This window comes from Coffea arabica, chromosome 7e (assembly GCF_036785885.1).
Source record: "Coffea arabica cultivar ET-39 chromosome 7e, Coffea Arabica ET-39 HiFi, whole genome shotgun sequence".
NCBI classification, from domain to species: domain Eukaryota; kingdom Viridiplantae; phylum Streptophyta; class Magnoliopsida; order Gentianales; family Rubiaceae; genus Coffea; species Coffea arabica.
Window position 1 is genome coordinate 20,241,924 of NC_092323.1, and position 22,011 is coordinate 20,263,934.

The 22,011-nt window shown below is 32.9% G+C and overlaps 1 protein-coding gene across 2 annotated transcripts; it reads left to right on the top strand.

The window, feature by feature from the left end:
• The first annotated feature begins 10,198 nt into the window (after positions 1 to 10,198).
• On the top strand, positions 10,199 to 20,896 carry LOC113700973 (actin-related protein 7-like). Of its 2 annotated transcripts, XM_027221400.2 has the most exons (7): positions 10,199 to 10,425; positions 11,272 to 11,487; positions 12,359 to 12,500; positions 16,540 to 16,784; positions 18,706 to 18,889; positions 20,071 to 20,138; positions 20,506 to 20,896. In XM_027221400.2, the coding sequence occupies exons 1-7, from the start codon at positions 10,348 to 10,350 to the stop codon at positions 20,656 to 20,658; spliced, it is 1,086 nt and encodes a 361-aa protein (XP_027077201.1). In that variant the 5' UTR covers positions 10,199 to 10,347; the 3' UTR covers positions 20,659 to 20,896. The 2 variants fall into 2 exon arrangements, with proteins under 2 accessions (XP_027077201.1, XP_071915728.1); XM_072059627.1 differs by lacking the exons at positions 20,071 to 20,138; positions 20,506 to 20,896 and adding an exon at positions 19,359 to 19,498.
• The last annotated feature ends 1,115 nt before the right edge of the window (positions 20,897 to 22,011 follow it).

Genomic DNA, 22,011 nt, shown 5'->3' on the forward strand with positions numbered 1-22,011 from the left:
TGCATTTTGCTAGTTAACATATAAAATAGAGAATTCATAGTTTACTATCGATTAATGTTTGTGTTTTAGGTTAAGGAAACTTTAAACTCATAAATGGGAAAAGGTTCCAAGATCTCATATTTGATTTTCAAACTCTTATTTTTAAAATGTTTTTCTTCTAAGGTTTTGATTCTCCTCTTTAAAAAAAAAAATTAAAGACTTTGAGAGTAGAACCAAACTTGATTAGACCATTTACGATCCTCATTTTGTCCCAAAAAAAAGTATGATTGAGTCTAGGAGTGATAGTAATGCAAACTTTGAGTTAGAATATAGAATATAGAGTGCTGCAAAGATTATTCATTTCATTCACGTGCGAAGCACATGCATTTTGCTAGTTAACATATAAAATAGAGAATTCACAGTTTACTATCGATTAATGTTTGTGTTTTAGGTTAAGGAAACTTTAAACTCATAAATGGGAAAAGGTTCCAAGATCTCATATTTGATTTTCAAACTCTTATTTTTAAAATGTTTTTCTTCTAAGGTTTTGATTCTCCTCTTTAAAAAAAAAATTAAAGACTTTGAGAGTAGAACCAAACTTGATTAGACCATTTACGATCCTCATTTTGTCCCAAAAAAAAGTATGATTGAGTCTAGGAGTGATAGTAATGCAAACTTTGAGTTAGAATATAGAATATAGAGTGCTGCAAAGAGTGAAAAAGAATTCTATCAAGTTTAAAAAAGAATATTTGTTAGTTATTTTTACTATTTTATTTTTCTCTCTAAAAGTTCCTTGTCTACAACTTAGATAAAAAGATTTGATCTAATAAAAGGTAGGGTTTTTTCAATTCAAGTAAGGATTTTCTAAGTCACTAATAATAAAATTGTCTTTTTCTCATATTAAAATTATTTCTTAATTTATTTGGGCATGTTCCAATTGAAAAGGTCAATTTTCTCCTAAATAATTTGATACTTAGACGAGTACTTTCTAACAAAGAATAGACATAAAAACCTTCCAAATTAATCTATAACTTCAACACAAGAAATAAGATAAAATGATTAATAGAAGAATCTTTAGATAAGTTTTTGTTATTAGATCATTGGGATAATTTTAAAAACCTCCCCTGAGGTTTCTGACTGTTTCACTACCCTTCCCTGAGGTTTTCTAAATATCATTAACCTCCCTTAAAACTATGTTCTTGTAATAAATTAGCCCAATTCAAAATAACCAATAATAAAAAAATGATTTCAAGAGTGAGAAGAATATTTCATATCAAAAGTACCTCTTAAATTGTTACTAGTTGGTTAACTTAGAATCAAAAGGAAATATTAGTTAAAAATAGAAAATAAAGACTAAACTTTAGCATGACTATAATAGAATTTAGTAACAATGACCATTTTTCATAGAACTACATAGAATGGCAAAATCAAAGTATTGGAGAGGAAAACTTGTTAATTTGGAATCAAGATTTACCGGTAAAATTTCTAAACTCTTAGTATCAGCTTCCTAAAGTTAATTATTGTAGTTGAACTATTGCAATATCTTGCAAATTTGTACTTTTTGCTTTACTCGAATTAAATTCTAATAAAATCATTTTGATTTTGCTAATAAAATTTATAAGATTATGTCCTAAAACTTATAATTTTTCTAATTCATCTAGTCATTTTTGCTTATATAATAAATATAAATTCAATGCAGTTTGTCCTAATAACATTTCCAAATAACTACACATATCATCTGTTTGAATATGATGGTTGTGCCAATCTCTTATTGCATCTGCTTCCCATTTATCAATAACTTCAGGTCAAAGTTGAGAATTCCAACTTGCTAAATTTAACATTGTCCCATTATTAACTGACGCAGGTAAATAACTAACACTGTCTAGTGGTTGTCTTTTTCCATGGATTTTGTATTTATATTCATGTCTATTAAAAGGTTTTCATGCATTTAATGTTTGTCTGCCTCTTAAATCATATGTCTTTATGCTAATCAAGTTCTAGGTTGTTTATTACTGGTTGTCCCACTTTATGGCGGTGCATTGGTACTACGACCCTCTTTAGTTATAGTTCTTTCTATTAATGAAAACTTCTCTATTTGATTTAAAAATCAAAATCGTATCTATTTTTCATTCTATTATATCTTCTATATATTGTGTTTTATATTCTGTATCTAAAGTTTCTACGGCTTTTGTTTTATTACCATTGTATTGTATCATTAATTCATCATACCTATTATATAATATTCTATTCATATCTAAATATGTGAATTCTTTTTTGCTATTCATCATAATGATTTATGTTGCTTCTAAATCGTTGTCATCTTGTTTGCTAGAACCACATCCTGCTTCATATCTATAGCTTCCAAACCTAATATTTAGATTGCTATTTGAATTTTTGTTCATCATATTTTCTTCAAGAACTAATATATTACCTTCTATAAATTTTTTTTTATTTTCCATTCTGATTTTTTTTTATTTCAGTAGAAAACTTTTTGGCAAGTATAGCTTTTATTCCTTTGCTACCTAGTATTTTAATCATCTGGTCTTCTTCTTGTCTGTAATTAGTTTTACTATTTTGACTAAACCTATTTAAAACTCCTACATATATTAATAAATTATTTTCTCCTTGTTTCATATTATAACCTCTACTTTTAATTCCTATCTTTATGTTTTTAAAGAAATTTTTGCTTTCTACTAAATAGTTTGGAGTAAAATACACCAATCCACCTTTATTATTTATATCTAACTCTATAGTTCCTAGCAAAGCTTGTTGTATATCCGTAAAACGATTATCATAGAGAGTGACTAATATTTTAACTCCTAAATTTTCTCCACGTAATTCTTGAATTTATCGTACAATCATTCATATATGGAATTGCCTATATTTTTGAATGATTATTTGCCTATTAGTTTCTTCTTCTATTACATCTAACTTAACCATTTAAGACTCATGGGTGTAAGAGACAAATCTTTCACTGTAATGTTGATATAATATAGATTTACTTAAAATATTTCCTTTTTGGCATATCTAAGATGGTTTTATTAATTCTATTTTATTATGTCTAAAATGTTCTATTTGGGTTTCATTTTGACTCTACTACTCATTACCCTAGTTATCCAGTTTATATTGACTTTACTTTGAGAAAAAATGAGTTTAGGATGTTCCATAATTATAGTACTGTTTACTAATTGGTCTTTTAAAATTTTGATTATTTTCCTTGTCTTTATTTCCTAAACTAATATTCTTAAATTGGCTTATTAAACTATTTATGTCTTCTTTAAACTTACTATTTTATCCTAACTTATTTTCTAATTGTTGTACCCTTGTTTCAAGATTATTTAATTTTTCACAAAATTTTAATAGTGTTAAAATTTGTATATTGGATTGTTTAGTTTGTACTTGCTCTCTCTTACTTATGCCTTAATATTTACTAAGACTTTCCGGATCTTTGTTATATTTTTTTAACTTTTTTTAATGCTTCTATATATTCTAAATTATTCATTCACCATATGTAATTTTTCTAATTTCTTCTAATTTTTCATTCAATTTTATTTGCAAATTTTCTAATTTCTATACTTGTCTATGGACCTAACAAATTTGTTTATCTACTTGTTGCAGGGAATTTTTTATTTTAGATTCTAATGTTTTAGGTGTTTGAAGTTCTATTTCAATCAAGTATGTACTACAGGGTTTAAAACTTTCTTCTAAACTGTTTATTTTAATATTTATTTGATTACCTTGTTCTTTTATATTCTAGTCTCTTCTTTAACCCTTTTATTAACTGGTTATTTTTCTTATTAAAGCCTATGATTACTCTAACAATGTTTAGCCTTTTATCAAATTCTTCTTTTTAATTGTTTAGAAAATTTATAATTAGATCTATCAGTGTTAGAATTACAATCTATTTAAAAATTATCAATTAACAATTTTCTTTTATTACACACACTTCATTCTAATCCTTAGCACCTTAGCAATTGAAAATCTAATTGTTGTCTAACTAATTTTCTTTTATTATATTTTTTTCATAGACTAACTAATTCTAATTGTTGTCTAACTAACCTTATTTTATCTTTTATTTTTTTTCTTTCTTCTTAACAAGTTCACTAGAGTATTTAAAGTTGCTAATTTGATCAAAATATTTATACTTTTAATTTCGTCTTTTAGCTGTTGCATTATTATCTAAATCTATATGTATTCAGGAAGGGGTTTTTATCAGAGACCTTCTCAATGGCTTCTAAACTTCTCATTCTTTTTTCTAGATTTTTGTATTTATTTTAATACATAAAAAGTAGTGGATTATAATCAACCCTATCACCAATCAAATTTAAAATTTAAAACATTCCCACTATCTACTTCATAAACCGTTTATACTTTGTTATTTATACTTTAAATCCTTTTTACTCCTTAATTAAAAACAAATGCTCATTCGTATGCTATTTTAATACAATGTTACATTTTTATAATTAAGAAATATTTATCCCCAAACTAACCCTATAACCACCCCTACAAATGAGCTTTGTAAATTACAATTACGTTTCAAAAAAATCACAAATATGCAACTACATGTAAAGTTGAGAGGGTACAGTGCAACTATATGTAAAGTTAAGGAGTTTACTATATTTAACCCTAAAAAAAATCTCAAGAACGGAACAAGTAGCGGGTTATAGATTTTTGTATTTATTTTAATACATAAAAAGTAGTCACCAATCAAATTTAAAATTTAAAACATTCTCACTATCTACTTTATAAACCATTTATACTTTGTTATTTATATTTTAAATCTTTTTTACTCTTTAATTAAAGACAAATGCTCATTCGTATGCTATTTTAATACAATGTTACATTTTTATAATTAAAAAAATATTTATCCCCAAACTAACCCCATAACCACCCCTTCAAATGAGCTTTACAAATTATAATCACGTTTCAAAAAAATCACAAATGTGCAACTAAAGGTAAAGTGAAACTAAATGTAAAGTTGAGGGGGTAAAGTGCAGCTAAATGTAAAGTTAAGGGGTTTACTATATTTAACCCTAGAAAAAATCTCAAGAACAGAACAAGTAGTGGGTTATAGATTTTTGTATTTATTTTAATACATAAAGAGTAGTGGGTTATAACCAACCCTATTACCAATCAAATTTAAAATTTAAAATATTCCCACTATCTATTTCATAAACCGTTTATACTTTGTTATTTATACTTTAAATTCTTTTTACTCCTTAATTAAAGACAAATGCTCATTCGTATGCTATTTTAATACAATGTTACATTTTTATAATTAAGAAATATTTATCCCCAAACTAACCCTGTAACCACCCCTACAAATGAGCTTTGCAAATTACAATCACGTTTCAAAAAAATCACAAATGTATAACTAAATGTAAAGTTGAGGGGATAAAGTGCAGCTAAATGTAAAGTTAAGGGGTTTACTATATTTAACCCTAAAAAAAATTCCAAGAACGGAACAAGTAGTGAGTTATAGATTTTTGTCTAGATTTTTGTATTTATCAAATCGAATGCATAATATTTGTAAGTATTTCATTTTAACAACATTCAATTACATTCATTTTTGTTCATATATCATTCATTTTCTAAAATAAATTTCTATTATTTTTTTAGGATTTATCTTCCGAAAAAAGGCAGTTCTTGAATGATATGCACATTCTATCATATTTCAAACTATTGTTAGACAGATATTACATTTTAATTGTGTTGGTACAATTTTTAAACTTTTTTTATTCACCATTTTATTTTTACTTTTTCAATAATGCCAGCACCGTGAGTAGCACGGGTATTCACACTAGTTGTATATGTACTAGATAAGAGGCTCTGATACCAGGGAGTAGGCCTGTCAAAGGTCCGGGTCTAGGCCCGGATCCGTGAAATTATTGCGGGTATGGGTAGGGATTTAATTCCGTTACCCGGATCCGGATTCGGATCCGTTTTGTCAAACAAAAAAATGGATCGGATACGGAATATAGTATTCCGACCCGTATTAGACCCGGATCAGGATATAAATGGATTAATAATTTAAAATATGTATATTTATCAATATAATTTGATTAGGGTGATGTATTTGAGTAAAGTCAATTTGATTTATTTTCTTATTTGGTTTTTTTTTTGTATTAGTTAGAAATTAGTGTAAAAATATATATTTTTTTCTCATTTTTATTATAAATTGTAAATTTTCATAATTTTTTTCGGGTAGACCCGAACTCGGATCCGAGACCCGTCGGATCCGGATCCGAATCCGGAACATAGAGTAGAAGACCCGTCGGGTAAATGGGGTCGAATCCGGATCCGATTTGGTATGTCGGGTCTGGATCCTAAATAATGAATTCCGACCCGGACCCCGCCCGTTGACAGGCTTACCAGGGAGTAAGACATCTCTGGCAAAATTTTTTATTTTATAAGTACCGGTATTGTCTCTCATAGGTATTTGACACTTTGTTAGACTTTGGGCCTGTTGGGATTACGGTAGTTTATTGAAAAATACTTTTTTAATAGAACTTTTAATAAAAGTGCTTATTATGTGCTTATGCACTTTTAAATATATTGTTTGGAGACATAATTCAATAAGAATTTATTGTATTGGATTATGTGTAATTTGAAAAATTTTAAATGCATTTATCTCTTTATTTAGTTGATAATATAGGATAAAATGATTAAATTTAATATTTTATTTTTTAAATGACAAAAGTTACTCTAAAAGCACCAAATTTGAGTTTTTGCTAAAAGTGCTTTTAACACCAAAAGTTTCACTCCTAAATTTATGGAATGATGTTCCCCAAACGTCTCAAAAGTACTTTTAACATCTAAAGTATTTTTTTACCAAAAGCACTGCAACCCCAAACAGGGCCTTAATAGTTATGATCTAGGATTATTTAGGTAATTTACTAACCTGATTGTCTTTTATTCATAATTCAATAGAAAGGTCAACTCAGAGTCTCTCACGAAACTATTTATGGTCAACTAAGTTGACCTTTCGATCCCATTGGCTAAAGGCAAAAGATCATCTTCTCCACTAGATCATGGTAAAGAGAATTCCTTTAAAAAGAAAGAAAAATTCCCAGAAGAATAACCGTTCTGAAGATAGACCAATTTGGGAGAAGATTAGCATATGGAGTTAATTCTTTATTCACCCAAGACAAGTGTAAATAGAAGTCACAATATTTAGCAAAGATCTCAAATTTATTCAAGAAGCATATTGTCTAGTTCAACATCATACTATTCTTGACGAACATAGAAACAGGTCAAGCATACCCTTCAAAAATTATTTTTGGATTGCAAAAATTTCACTGTAGAAGAGCAAATGGACCATTGGAGAGCACGACAACTAGCTTATGATAGAATTGAAGAAAAATGAAACTCATTCTCAGTAGCCTCCGATTGTCCTAGAAGATGACTTTCAAAAAATCTACTGTGAATGAAAATTTTCTGATATAAATATTTTACAAAGAACCCAACTCGAAAATTTGGTGGAATTTCACATAAAGGAAATTTATCAGGAAATTCAAGATCCATACATGGATGAAGACTACGATGACGAGGAAGGATTAGCAAACATCATTGGTGACGAAAGGGATGATTAATGTAGAAAACATGCTTGAAGTTTTTTTTTTAAAAAAATTCAACCAATAATGTATTTTGGCCATTCGAATAATAGACTAGTCATTCACCAATCATTAGTAGAATTAGGAGATATAAACATAATGCATGCATGGCCTATGAGTTCAAGAAGACCACAAAGTTTTCAATTGATCTTTGGCAAGAAGCAGCAATTAAATGGCTCGACCTCCACTTCAACAGGAAAAATATCAAAGCATCCATATTTCAATTTCAGAGACATTGCATTAGCCCTTACAAAATGATTTTTGACTCAACTGGCAATACAAAACCTTATCAACAACATGAAGAAACAATAATTCTGACTCAACCTGCAATACAGAACCTTATCAGGAACAGGAAGAGACAATAATTTAAGAAAGTAACAGGAACAATGTGTATCTATAGAAGGATCCCAAACTGAGGATAGAAAAGCAAGTCCTAGGAGAGAATAAGAGATTGAGAGGAAAAAAAGGCTGCAATTGTTGCCACCAACAAGGCTCGCACCACTAAAACATCATCAGCTCAGCATCATGCCAATGAGGAGAGGAGATGATGGAAACAATTTAGGATCCAACAATTAGAAGTTGAAGATCCTCTTACTCTTTTATACAGGCCAATTTAAGGCACTTCTCAAATTGTAGAAACCCCCAATATTCTAGTAACAGTATTTGCATCTTAGTTAGAATTTTTCATAAATTTTCAGTAGGAGTCTGCATCATCTGAGAATTGTAAGTCTATTCTTTTATCATATATTTTTATATTTGTAATTGTATGTTATCCATTTGATAAAATATGGAATGATGTAATAGCAAAAACTTGTTCAAGAATTCTTCTATTAATTAGTTTATTTTATTTCATATGCTGAAATTATAGATTAATTTTGGAAGGCTCCTGAGTCTATACTATGTCTGAAACTACCTGTCTAAGTATCAAATTTATTCATAGGTAAAAAAGGACCTTTTGAATCGGAACATGCACAAAGAAAATAAAAAATAATTTTAGTATGAGAAAAAGATAAATTTGTTATTAGTGACTGGGAAATCCTTACTTGAATCAAAATTATAGGCGAGGAACTTTTAAAGAAAAAAAAATAGAAATAACAAATCTAATAGTAATATTCTTTGTTAAATTTGATAGAATTCTTTTTTCACTAACACTAGCGCTCTAAATATTCTATGAATTAATCTTATATACACTGTCAGTATATACACTATTACTATTAGATATATGACACATGTGCAAAATTTAAATTTAAAATTTAAAATTTACTCATGTGTCATCTATCTAACCATGATTGTGTATATATTGACAGTGTATATGAAATTTACGGGAAAATGGCCAAATTCATCCCTGAACTTTTTCCTAGTGTTGATTTAGTCCCTAATTTTTATTTCTGACCAATTTGATACGTAAACTTATATTGCGGCTCTAATTAAGGACCTCCGCAACAGCGCCACCACAGAACATCGATTTAGTTCTTGATAGACCGAACAAATAAGGGTATTTTGGTATTTTTGGATTATCTTCTTCCTCCACCACCAAACTCCATGGCCAGCCACCCACCTCTCCCTTCGGACATGAGAAGCGAAGTGCAGTAGTAGTAAAATTTTCTTTTGAAGGACAATTGCCCGAGGAAATGATACATTTTTATGACATTCAGGAAATCTAACAATGAGAAAAATAACTGAAAGTATACTATGGATAACAAATCCCAATGTTCAACGAACTGAGGAGAAAAGCCAAAGACTTCTAATATTGAACTTGGGTCTTTCAAAATGTTCTTATGCAGTCACCTTTTTAAATGTTTGAATTGCAAGATCAACTTTTGGAATAGAAATCTTATCCTATGAAGTGAGTTCGAATGGAAAGCTTTTCTCTCTTCCTTTAATCTAGGATTTTTGCAAGATTTGGTTTTGAAAGTTTTTTTCTCTTCCTTTAATCTGGGAACTTTGGCTTTTTATCTTTTTGACTTTTCTTTGATGGAATGAGATCAAGAGATGCAGCATTAGTAAGGGGATAGGAAGAGAGTGATAGACAAAAAGGAAAGGGAATAGGAGGGGGTGGTGGCGGTGGCAAAGAGGAGAGTGGTGGCGGTGGCAAAGAGGAGAGTGGTGACGATGGTAGAGATAGGGGAGAGGTAAGGTAGGGGAAGAGGAAATAAATTAAAATAAAAATTTTTAAAATACCTCAAAAAAGTTTTAAATATTAAAATACCCCAAAAACTAGATTTTTTTATTTACTTGGTTTTATTAACATCTATAATTGAAGTTCCCAAAATATCCCTATCTAGCTATTCAATTAGAGGTTCGACTTCTTTTACGTGGTGGCGTTGCCTCGAAAGTCCTTAATTAGAACCACAACATATATTCACATGTCAAATTGGCAAGAAATAAAAATTAGCGACAAAATCAGCACTAATAAAAAGTTTAGGGACGAATTTGGCCATTTTCCCAAAATTTACTCATATTCTATACTCGAAACTTGCATCGCTCTCACTTTTCGGGTCCCATTTTCAGCCCAAGTGAAGTCGGGTTTCAATTAGAACCCGTGTGGGTTGACTTAAGATTTGGAATTACCCGAAAATGGGTAAAACCGTTTTCTATTTCAATTTTCAAATGAACAAACGAAAAGGGAGGGATTATTTCAGTTGAAAAAAAAAAACACTTTTTAGCCTTTTACCTATCTCAGTACCTCTACTTCCCAGTCTCCATTGTGCTCCCGCCGCCCGACGGCGCCGTTGAACTGTTCTTCGCCGGTAAAATGGAGGCAGTGGTAGTGGATGCCGGCTCTAAGCTCCTCAAAGCCGGCTTTGCAATTCCTGATCAGGCTCCTTCCATGGTATGCTGATCATTCTTTTCCCACTTCCATTGTCGCCTCTCTCCTTCCATTAATCCGACAAAAATATGATAGAAAGTAATTGGGGGAAAAAACCGTGCGTTTTTTTCTCGGTCTGCATAGTTCTTCAATCTTTAGCTGAAAAGTTCTCATTTTTGGATAAATTTTTATTGTTATGTCGAAATGAGGAGTGAGGATTCCAAAAATTAGGGTTATGTTCATTCCGAGTAACTTAAGTAATTCATGTTTAAGTTGAATTTTTTATGTAGCTTTTTCTAATGAAGAATCATGTTTGAAGTCTACCGTTCTTGCAAATTGATGCGGCAAGCTATAGGAAACTTGGGGGTTTTAATCCGGTTGTTATTGAACCTCAGTTGCATTCTTGGGTAAGCTTTGTTGGGAAAACATTATGTGCAGATTAGTAAAAATAAGTTGGAAACCGAAATCTCAGGCCTTTAAGACTTTATCTGCAAGTCAGTTCAATTTGAGCTGAAATTTTCTTGTTATGTCAACAATACTGATGTGAACATGTAAAATACAGCTACAAACAGAAGGGGGGAAAATCCTCCTACTTAATTCCAAGTGGAGCAAAATATTTCATGAATTTTGAGCTGGTTATTATCTAGATAACTTCTTCCGACTAAAACGGTATCATGTGTCCAAGGTTGAAACCATTCTCCCACTCTAAAAATGGAAAAAGCCCAGAAAGTCGTTTGAAATATGTTTTGTTTTGTTGTTTGATGATCACAGATGTTATAGGTGTTATCTTTTTGTGGCTTTCTAGTCCTTTGGTTTATTCTTTAGTGTTTGGAAGGATGGTGTTTAACGTGATTTAAATGAATGCTTTAGATAATTCCGACACAAATGAAACGGATGCCTATAGATGCTTCATTAGATGATCCTTCCTTGGTTGAAGATATAACGGTGGATCCAATTGTCCGAGGTTTTGTTAAAGATTGGGATGCCATGGAAGATTTATTGCACCATGTTCTTTATACTGGCCTTGGGTGGGAAATGGGCAATGAAGGCCAAATTTTATTCACAGATCCACTTTGCACTCCCAAGGTCTGATCCTTTCTCCCTCTCTCTCTCTCTCTCTATATATATATATATCTTTATATATAAAAACATATAGATTTTAGCACCTTGACATACATATCTTTAGTGTCATGTGAAAGGAAAAAATGTATCTTTATTTTGAAAAGCTACCAAGAACTTGCTGTATGTGTGTATTAGATTATAATTCATTCAAACTGGAAATATATGGCATATGTACATTCATACTCATTCTCATTCACATATGACTAGAGACTAGAAGAAAAAAATGATGGAAGTGATTTTTTCATGGTTTTGGCTTCATATTTGGGTACACCATTGTGTTTCTTAGTCAGTGGTTGATCTTGTGCTGCAGAGTAGTGCTGTATGATGATTCCCTCGTGAGATTGTTTCATTTCTATAGATTATGTCCAATGCTTTTAGTGATTCAGGATGGGTAGCCTATCATGAAGTATGTTGTAGTCATGATGTCTACTTTTCAATTTCGAACTATTAAAAGCTTTGACATCTATGTTTATGTGAGTAGATAAATGTTTTTAAAAAACAAGGTACTTTCATAAGGCCAGGTCTTTGGTAATTTTACGTGCCATTGCACTGTGGCTATGTTGGGAACTTTTTATGTTTGAACTATTAAATAATCGTTGTCCATGTCTATGTGATGAGTTAAATGTTCTGAAAGCTAAGAGAGGTGATTTCATAAGGCCCACTGATATGTAAGTTATGTTGCATTATGCTGAGGCTGGGTTAAGAAGTTGCTAAAATTTTCGTAGATACCAAGAACTACTTTGTAGATACTTATGTTTCATGAAGTGTACAAAATCATGTATCATTCATTCCTTATTCAACGTTTAACATGCCTATAACGGTTTGATGGTTTCAGGCTGTTAGGGAACAGTTGGTGCAATTGATGTTTGAAACATTTAACATCTCTGGCTTTTATGCTTCTGAGCAAGCAGTGTTGTCGCTTTATGCAGTAGGGCGCATCTCAGGCTGCACGGTTGATATTGGTCATGGGAAGATTGGTATGTTAATTAACTGCCCTTTAGTACGTAAATCTTGCTGCTTTTGATTTTCTCATAAACTCAAACTACTCAGTTTAAAAAAAGATAATGCAAAAGTACCTTTAGAGGAAACACTCCCTAAACTCAGAACTGGGATTTTTGCTATTTACATCAACTGAATCTTATTTCATCAAATGGTTGTGATGCTGAATTACCAATCTAAAGATTCACCTGGTTATTACGTACTACTAGGAACATTTCTTGACATATAGAATAGTCCTTGAGCACCTGTTGCATGCGGATTTAGTTTTCCTCTCAAGGTGGAATGCCAATTCTAAGCTGACTCAAAGTCTTAACCCCCTTCATACCTTGAGATCATCTCTTTACCTACCCCTACACAATTGTGTTCTGATGAATCAAATTTCTTGGTATATTTCTTATTCTTTTTTTCATGAACTTTTGAATACAATTTTTGTTCCTTATCTAATGCGCGACTTTGTTTTTAATATATTTATTAGTACATCTGATGCAATACAGAGTGATATGAGGCTTCTGGAGTTTCTCATGATGCCCTTGTAGTGATTGCATCTTTTAGGATCATTTAGTTTTCACATGATTACAGCTTTACCATTTCAGTGCTGCTTATATTAGCATGTATTGCCTCGATTTGTGTCTGAAGTTTGTGTTTCACAACTAGTGTATTGTTAGTGTCTCTAGTCCATGCTATTCGTGGGTTAGCTGGAGTTTTGCAATGTACAAGTCCATTGGTGGAAAATCATGGTGATTTTATTTGGTTTTAATAGTCATCATGTGATGTCTTTTGGTCCTCAAGCCTTCTCACTTCATATATGGATTTCAATAGCTCTGTTCTGTACAGGATTTTTTGATTGTAGTGTTTAAGAATGTTTTGTTGGTTTGACTGATCTTTTGAAGGGTTGAAGCAATGATATAGAAATTGTGTAGTTACCTAACAAGTTTCAAATCATTCCCTTTTTTGTGAATTTTATAGTGGAGAGGGTTCTCACTTTAGTGATTCATTTTTTGTTAGGGGATTTTGAACGAATTTTCATCTGTGGTGGTGTATAAAGTTGATGTACCTGACAGAGTACATTGTTGTTTGAAAAGCATGTATTAAGATCTATGTAAAGAAAACTACATGACAATAATTTTTAAAAGATTCTATGTGTGTGGCATAAAGGCCTAGGTTGAAACTTGACCATGGCCTGCCTTAAAATACCTTCTGCAATGTATGCTATAGTTACAAGAGGCATAGAGTATCAATAGAAAACCTTGAATATGGGCCTGATTTAGCCCAGGGTTTCATCTAATAAACTGACAACTCTGAAAATAAGCAGCCAAGTATCAATAGAGAACCTTGAAGATGGGCCTGATTTAGCAGAGATTTTCATCTAATGTAAACTGAAAAAGGCCAAAAATAAGCAGCCAAGTCTTACTTTAAGATGAGAAAATGTAACTGGACTTCATATTCTCTTGCCAAGTAAATTTATTAGAAAACCAAGTAACATTAAAATTCTACGCTACACTGGGAAGAAATTTGTGAAATCTTGAAGCAAAAACATTACTATTACTGTAAGCTGTATCCATAATACTAAGCCATAAGAGATTTTTTTTTCTCCCTGCTGCAGCTTCATCACATCCAAATCTATGTACCTTTCTCATTCAGAGTATGATCATGAGCAATTATATGTGCTCCTAGCTCTTGGAAACTTCTCTATAAGTATTAAATTTGCATGACAAATCCAGTTCTGAGACCAACATTTGTAACCACCTTTTTTTTAAATTTTTAATTTTTTTTTTCTAATTTAATGTGTAAAACCTTCTACACTATATCGTCTCACCACCCATTTGTCTTAAAAATTGTAGGACAATTTTAGTAGTGCCTTTTTTATTCATTTTGCTTTCCATTAAGTGTGGATATACTTTAATTACGATTTCAATGTTGGGAACTATTGTTGTAACTTTGCTGTTAAAATATATATTGTCCTGAAAGGATATGGCTTAGCAGTACAAGTCAATAGGATCAAACCCAGAATGCCCGAGGTTCAACTTTTGCTGCTTGGAGTCATGTGGTGGCTGTTGTGGGCTTGGTTAATTCATCCCAGTTGCGTAGAAAAGGGTGGTTGGACAGATAAAATTAGAAGGGCATATTGTTCTGCCAAATTATTAACAAATGGTGAAAGTTGAAATTAGTCATTTCCTGATATTTGACATCTGAACAGAGGGTGTTTTGGTTACTTCCACCTACAAATAAAAGAGGTAAAGGCTATTTACAGCTTTTAAGAGTAATCTAGTAAGGCAACATACAATGACGCAAAAGGAAATGTAAAACCTGTTCTAGAGCACCTCTGGATTGCTGCCCCCTTTCCTGTATCTCCTCTATCTGCGATAGTTTCTTAGTCCCTGATTCAACACTTAAACTCAGTGGATTCAAATCTTAATTTGTTCAGACGCATTTGATAATAAAAAATTGAACATCTGGATTAATTAAGTGGCACTGAATTTTCTAGGCAAAACTTGCTCCCAAAAATAAGTGATAAGCTATTCATTTATTACTGAATGTGATATGCATTCAAATGTATTTGATTTAATACTAAACATTTTTAAAACTTAATGGATTCAGGCTTCAGATTTCAGATTTCAGTTTTCAGACTTCAGTTTTGTCAAACGCACCCTTAGTCCAAATTATGTCTCTGTTTGCATAATTACTGCTGAAGTGTATGTCTAGATTGGAAATAAGAGTTTGAAGGAAAAGACATTTATATAGATATATGGTTTCTCCAACAGTTTAAGAGTGTTGGTGGGTTTTGCATGAAAGGATATTGGGCTTGACAAGTTCCATGAGTGAGGTGGAGGGAGGACTTCTAGATGGCAGGGGAAAGTTATGGGTTCTTCCGGCATGACACCAATCAACAAAAACATAAAAAAAATAAAATCTAAAACTAGTTCAACAGTACCTCCTGATTGTCATGTATCAATACAGTCTTGTTTCTCTGTCTCCTCAATCCACTGCACTTCTGTCGTTTAAATTTTCTAGTGTTCTCGATTATAACCACTACCAAGGTGCATTTATTGATTGAAAATAAAAGTTTGGACAAAATGGTACTGGAGATTATATGGGTCTTTTGATCTGTTGCTATGGGCTCTGTTGATTTTATGTTTTCTCAAATGATTGTAAGGGTGTTGGTGGATTTAGAGCAAGGGATATTAGGCTTGACAAGTACTGAAATGAGGTGGATAGGAGGGTGTGAAGATGGCTAGAGAGAGCTGGGGGTGATTTGGGATTTGGGTGTTCAGTTATCATGGTCTATCAATTTAGGCCCATTTCTCTGTCTCCTCGAGCCACTATAATTTTGTGGCTTAAATGTTCAAGTGGCTGCATCGTAACCACTACCAAAGTGCATTTCTAGATTGGAAATAAGATTGCAGACAAAAGGATACTGGAAATTCTGTATAGTTTTTGGTCTTCTACAGTCAATATTTGCTTGCTTTTTGTTGTCATGGGCTCCGTTCATTTTATGGTTTCTTAGACAGTTCTAATGGTGTTGTTGAATTCATAGAAAGGGTTATTGGACTTGGTCAGTTCTGAAAGGAGAAAAAAGGGGGGGGGGGGGTTGGGTTTGGTTGTGAAGATGGCATGAGAGAATTTTGGGTGGCTTTGGGATGTAGGAAATTTTTTATTGATGGAGGCTCTTGCTTTCAGCTTCAGTGTAGCTGTAGAATGTTTCTTCAACTATATGGACTTTTTACTCATCTTTCAAATGACAAATCGATTTGCTTCATTAGATTATGATGATTTCCTTCTCAACTATACTTGATCAGAACAATGTCGTACCATTATATTTTCTATTCAAATTAATTGTATAGCCTTATTGAGACACTCAAAATAATTGATTACTCTTTTTTTTTTGTATTGTATCTTGTAACATTTTATAGAAGTAACTTTCATTTTTGGACAATTTTATTTTCCTTGTTTTCCATGGTAAACTTATCTGCTGCAGTGTAGTTATGTCATCTGTTAAGTAATACATTAAATTTGCAGATATCGCACCAGTTATTGAAGGTGCCGTTCAGCACCTAGCTTCAAGAAGATTTGAATTAGGGGGCTTGGATTTAACAAAGCTGCTAGTACAGGAACTTGCCAAATCTAATCCACAGGTGAAGCTCAGTTTGTCTGATGCTGAGAAAATAAAGGAGCAATATGCGTGTTGTGCTGAGGATGATGTTAATTATGAGAAGATCCAGGTGTCATGCCCTGTGGAGCAGCATACTTTGCCTGATGGACAGGTTTAGACTATTACAGTTTAATTGGTAATGCAGCAAAATTGAAAGTTCAGACTATAACAGTTTAAATGGTAAAGCAGCAAAATTGAAAGTTCTAGCACAATTGTTCCGATGGTTTTATGTGCAGCAGAATTCACCCATCTAGTAGTGGTTATTAACCATCTGCACTTTATTAACCAATATCAAACAAGCTGATAAGTTCTTATTCTGATGTAAAATTTAAGAATCAATCTTCCAAGTTGGAAATTCAGCATTCATAATAGCTATAAATTATTCATTAATAACTGATATTTGGACAAAACTTTGCCTCCACTTGTGCCTAAGAATGCAACTTTATTCGTGTGACCTATTTGCCATTCCTGAGGCCATAAAGCGAGGTGAGTGCTTATGCGAGTGAAAGCTGAGGATGGTTGAGATATGAAGAAGCTAGTTTTAAGCATTTGTTTTAATTTTAGAACCTGAACTGAATCTCTGAGGCCAGGACTGTCCTAGAGTTAATCTGGAGAGTTGGTAGAGAATCATAAGTGCTAGTAGAAAATAAGTGCTAGATGTCTTTGCCAGTACTGGAATAAGTGTACTATGGGGTTCTTACCTCATGTTATGCTGAGGCCTACCATGTGCTCATGGGACCCCCCTGGAGTTAGGTTATACATGGACAGAATGGATATGCTCCTTCAGTTTTTACTTAAAGAAATTAAAGGGAAATGAGAATATAGCTCCCTTTTGTGGCGCATGTGCTGATTGGGTGACTGTCTTCCATCGCCAGCTGTGAATTTTGTTTCATTGGCATCAAGTTGCCAATATTCACCAAAATCAAGCCTGTTTAACCTGGGTTTTGGTGGTTGATCAGTTAATCTGAATGCAGTAAAACTACTGGTTGATCAGTCAATCTCAATACTGATATGTTTTAGAATAGTTTACTCAAATAGGAGAATATGATTTTGTGGATATGTGGGAGGATTGAATGCTGTGTGTTTTTGATGCCACGGATAGGATGTAAATTTTGTTGCTCATGGGTCCTTAGCTGCTCGTGTGCACCTTCTTATCTAACTTGAGTGGTTTCTGATGCTTGCATAGGCTTCTTGGTTGACTTTTTCTTCCTGGAATTTGAGTTCCTCGTGTGGATAACGAGCAATAATGAGCAAAATTTCATAAAAGTACAGTTCAATTTGAAAGACTTAAAAACCAAAACCTAGTATTGATATCAAAATTCAATATGTAACATATGAAATTAATTGAAAATGAAAATATGAAAGAAACTATTCACTTCTTTTGGTCTACTCGAATCAAAATTTGAACTAACCACTTGGCAGGAGTTACCGGGTTGGGGTGGTTGTGGTGAGAGGTACACAAGGGTGGATGTTAGAGTTCTTTTGTGGGGAGCATGTTTCAACTGATGTGTGGGGGTGCAGAGTGTGGCTGACTAGGGTGATTTGAGGTTAATTACAAGAAACCAAAGTTTGGGGGCTTATTTATGCATCAGGCTGCAATCATCAAAAGAGAATAGGGATCTTGTCTGGAATAAGTCGTAAATAGTTGTTTCCACAACAGAAGTTGGGGAAGATAGATGGAGTCAGTCTCCACCATTTAATTGCACTTGATCTGTGTGTTGCCACTTAGTCCATTTCCACACCACTATTTGGCCAAATATGTGCAAGCCTGCTGTGCAAAGGCTCTTGGGTGACTCTTTGCACTAAAATCTTGCTGATATTATATGCATATCTATGATTAAAAACTCATTTTATTTTTATATATATACTTATTAGGCATGTCCTCATGAACTTTTTCAAATGGATACTTAAGCTGTTTCTGATAGCAGAGGTTGTAATTCAGTCACTTTTAGGGGTATAACCTGACAACTTCTTTGTAAACATTATAACATTTGGGTTATTCTTATTATTGCTCGCTTGTCCCTTTGTTTCAGGTGATTATGATCGGAAAAGAAAGATACACCATTGGAGAGGCTTTATTTCAGCCATCAGTTATGGGTTTAGAGGCTCATGGTATGGTAGAGCAGCTTGTTCGTAGTATATCAACTGTTTCCTCTGAAAACCACCGACAACTTCTAGAAAATACTGTGCTTTGTGGTGGCACTGCTTCTATGACTGGTGAGTTCTCTCATCAGTTCATAATTGAATCAGAACAGGCAACCTTATGAAGATTTCCCTTAATTTGATATGTTCGTCATTTCTGGATCATATTCTTGTGATCTGTGTGCTCTTGTGGTTATGTTGAAGTAGGTATCAAATTGTTTCCTGCACTTCTTTAAACTTTTTAGTGTCCTTTTGGCCGTATAAAGCTGTCTGTTCAGCTTATTTGCTTTCTTTCCTGATATTGCCTTATATTGTTTCTTTCAAATGCAACCTTGGAAATTTAATAATACTGTGGACTGCCAATACATTAATTTTGCAGGAAGAATGATGCTACATTTCTATATTGCTTTGTGGCCTCATCTTGTGCTCTTCTATGTCTTCTAATTCTTTCTTTACATTTTGCATTTTGTTGGTACCTTTTTGTGTGGTGTTGGGTAGACCATATTTTTTCAGGATTGAAGAAATAAAACTTACATTATTGCAGATCAAATGGATCACAGGGCAAATGGTCTTTTTTGGTCAGTACCGAGATAAATTGGACATTTTGAAAGAGCAGCTTAAAGATGGGTTAAGCGAAAAGGGATGAAGATATTGTACTACACCAGCCCATTGGTTATTATGAAATGTGGAATTTTAAGTTTTTGGAACTCCACCTCAGCCTTAAAACTATATGCCGTTTCACCACTATTTCCCACTTTCCAGTATGTATCCTAAATAAGTAATACAAGATAATTTGCTTTTCCTTTTCTATCAAAATAACACATTTAGAGATTGGTTTTGGGTCATTTGATAAGCAGTCGTGAGAAACTAATTTCAAGATGACTACATCATCTAATTAATGTTAAGATGCTGAGTACTTTACACCACCATAACAGGTAAATATAGGGTAGAGATGAGCACCACTTAGATTTTACTGTTTCTTGCTTAGTTTTATGCCATGGGAGATCTATGGTTTGACTGTCAAACAAGTGACGAGAATAGTAGCCATGTAAGTTTTGAGGTATAACATGGAAGTCTTTTGCTTGAGTATTTGCAGCTTGTCTCGTATGTAGTGGATAAGCTTGGTTCTTGATTATTGCCATTCACGTTTAGAAATCTGAATGGACACTTAAAAAAAGTGCCTTACTTGTTACCTAACATTGTCAGTGGAAATCACTAAGAGATTTGACTCCAAATTTTGGTGCTTGATTTTACAGGCTTTGAGGATAGGTTTCAGAAAGAAGCAAGTCTTTGCTCATCAGCTATTCGCCCTTCTCTAGTGAAGGTGATGTTGTTTCACAGTTATTTCAGCTCTTTTTGCCTTTGCTGCATTTGAAATTTCTTCTATTGGAATTCTGCAATAATATATTCTTTTCCTGCCCTACAGTTCTTTGGTTCTCTGTTCTGTTTGCTAAACTTTTCTCTTATCACTCCATTTCCTAAAATTTTTCCACAAAATGAACTTGAGAAATTTCAGTTTTCTTTTTGAAAAATAATCTGTTCCTTATGTTTGCTAAAGAAGGTATTGGTTTGACCATTGGGACCAGAAACTTGCGAAGTTGTGGTTGAGTTAGAAAGTTTTGAACTTTTTTGAGAGTTGTGGTTCTGGCAATTAAAACCAGAAATTTCTTCTGATTCTTCAATCATTACAGCCACCAGAATATATGCCAGAGAACTTGATCACATATTCAGCATGGGTAGGGGGAGCCATACTCGCCAAAGTTGTTTTCCCACAGAATCAACATATAACCAAGGCAGATTATGACGAGAATGGGCCTGCAGTTGTTCATCGCAAATGCTTTTGAGGAATGAGTTTCTAAATTTTCAGTTGGTTGTAAATTCCACTTCCATTCCACCTGATGTTTATTTTTGCAAAGTGGTTTCTTGGACAGTAACCACAGTTCACCGGGTACGTGTTGTATTCTACCTGCTGTTTACTGTACATGCGGTAATGGTGAAGCTTAGAAGATTCTGACTTCTAACTACCTGCTCTTTATGTTAACCCTGACAACTCCCAATGGTAAGATTTAAGATTTGTGGCTTTGTCCCACTGGCGGATCAATTATCTGTTAGCTTAGATGTTAAACAGAGATGATAGCTTAGACAGAGATGATAGGAGGAGACTAAGGGGTTGGGTGTTGGGTCTTTGCTGCTAGATTGGGATGAGTATGCTGGTCCTATGCTTCTGCCCACTTTTTTAAGTTTGATGATGAGTATTATGGTCAAAAAGTATTTTGGAGTTGAATACCATCTAATTTTTCTTTTCTGACCCACAATCTTTATTCTGTCAACTTATCGAAGGGCTGTTCAAATGATTTCCCTTTTTCTGCCAAGAATAATAAAGCCTCCTTCCATTCGTACAAGGCGTAAAAGGAAATTGGCAAACCTTTATATCAGCAGACTTCTCTTCGTATGTTATTGCTAATGTTTTATTTTTAAAAAAAAAGTCAAAACTAGTAAAGTTTTACCTTGCATTTGTGCTCTCAAAATTTTGAAGATTTTCTTTCTTTCTCTCTAGTTTTGCACGACCATCCCCCTATTCCCGCTCCACAACCCCTCTTCAACCCCACCTCCCCCACCCCCCCCCCCCCAAAAAAAGAAAAAAGAAAAGAAGTTCCCATTATCCATTCCGAAGAATTAAAATAGTACTAAAAACAAAGAACTTTATTGACTTCCACGATGATTAAACTAGGATTAGAATATCATTACATAATAATTCAACTTTTTTATATAATAAACTTGGGCCACATATTATAAGTTTATACATATATGTGTTGTGTACGCACCCATGTATATATGCATGTGTCCATGTATATATGCATGTGTGTGTGTTTATAAATGGTACACAAAATTATAGATAAATATTTCAATGGTTGTTTTAATCTTTCTAGAATTATAAAGAATTTCAGGTTCAATTATTTCCTATTGCTACGTTCAGGGTTAGATTCTTGGGCTTGGGGTGGTAGGGGTGTGGAAAGGGGTGGGATGTTAAAAAAAGAAAAAAAAAAAGGAATTTCCGGTTCAAATATCGAAGGAGGTTTTAATCTAGTGTTGAGATCCAAAAAATTAGAGATCTTGAGTTCAAACACTTCTACCCTTTCTCCGCTTCTTAAGTTCCATCCTTTATCGGCTGGAAAAAAATTTAAAAAATTCTAATG

Excerpts from the sequence above, each read along its gene's own strand:
- LOC113700973 (XM_027221400.2), top strand. The coding sequence starts at position 10,348 with ATGGAGGCAGTGGTAGTGGATGCCGGCTCTAAGCTCCTCAAAGCCGGC. Across the intron at positions 16,785-18,705 it reads ATACTTTGCCTGATGGACAG|GTGATTATGATCGGAAAAGA; the intron begins GTTTAGACTATT and ends CCTTTGTTTCAG. Across the intron at positions 20,139-20,505 it reads TTCGCCCTTCTCTAGTGAAG|CCACCAGAATATATGCCAGA; the intron begins GTGATGTTGTTT and ends CAATCATTACAG.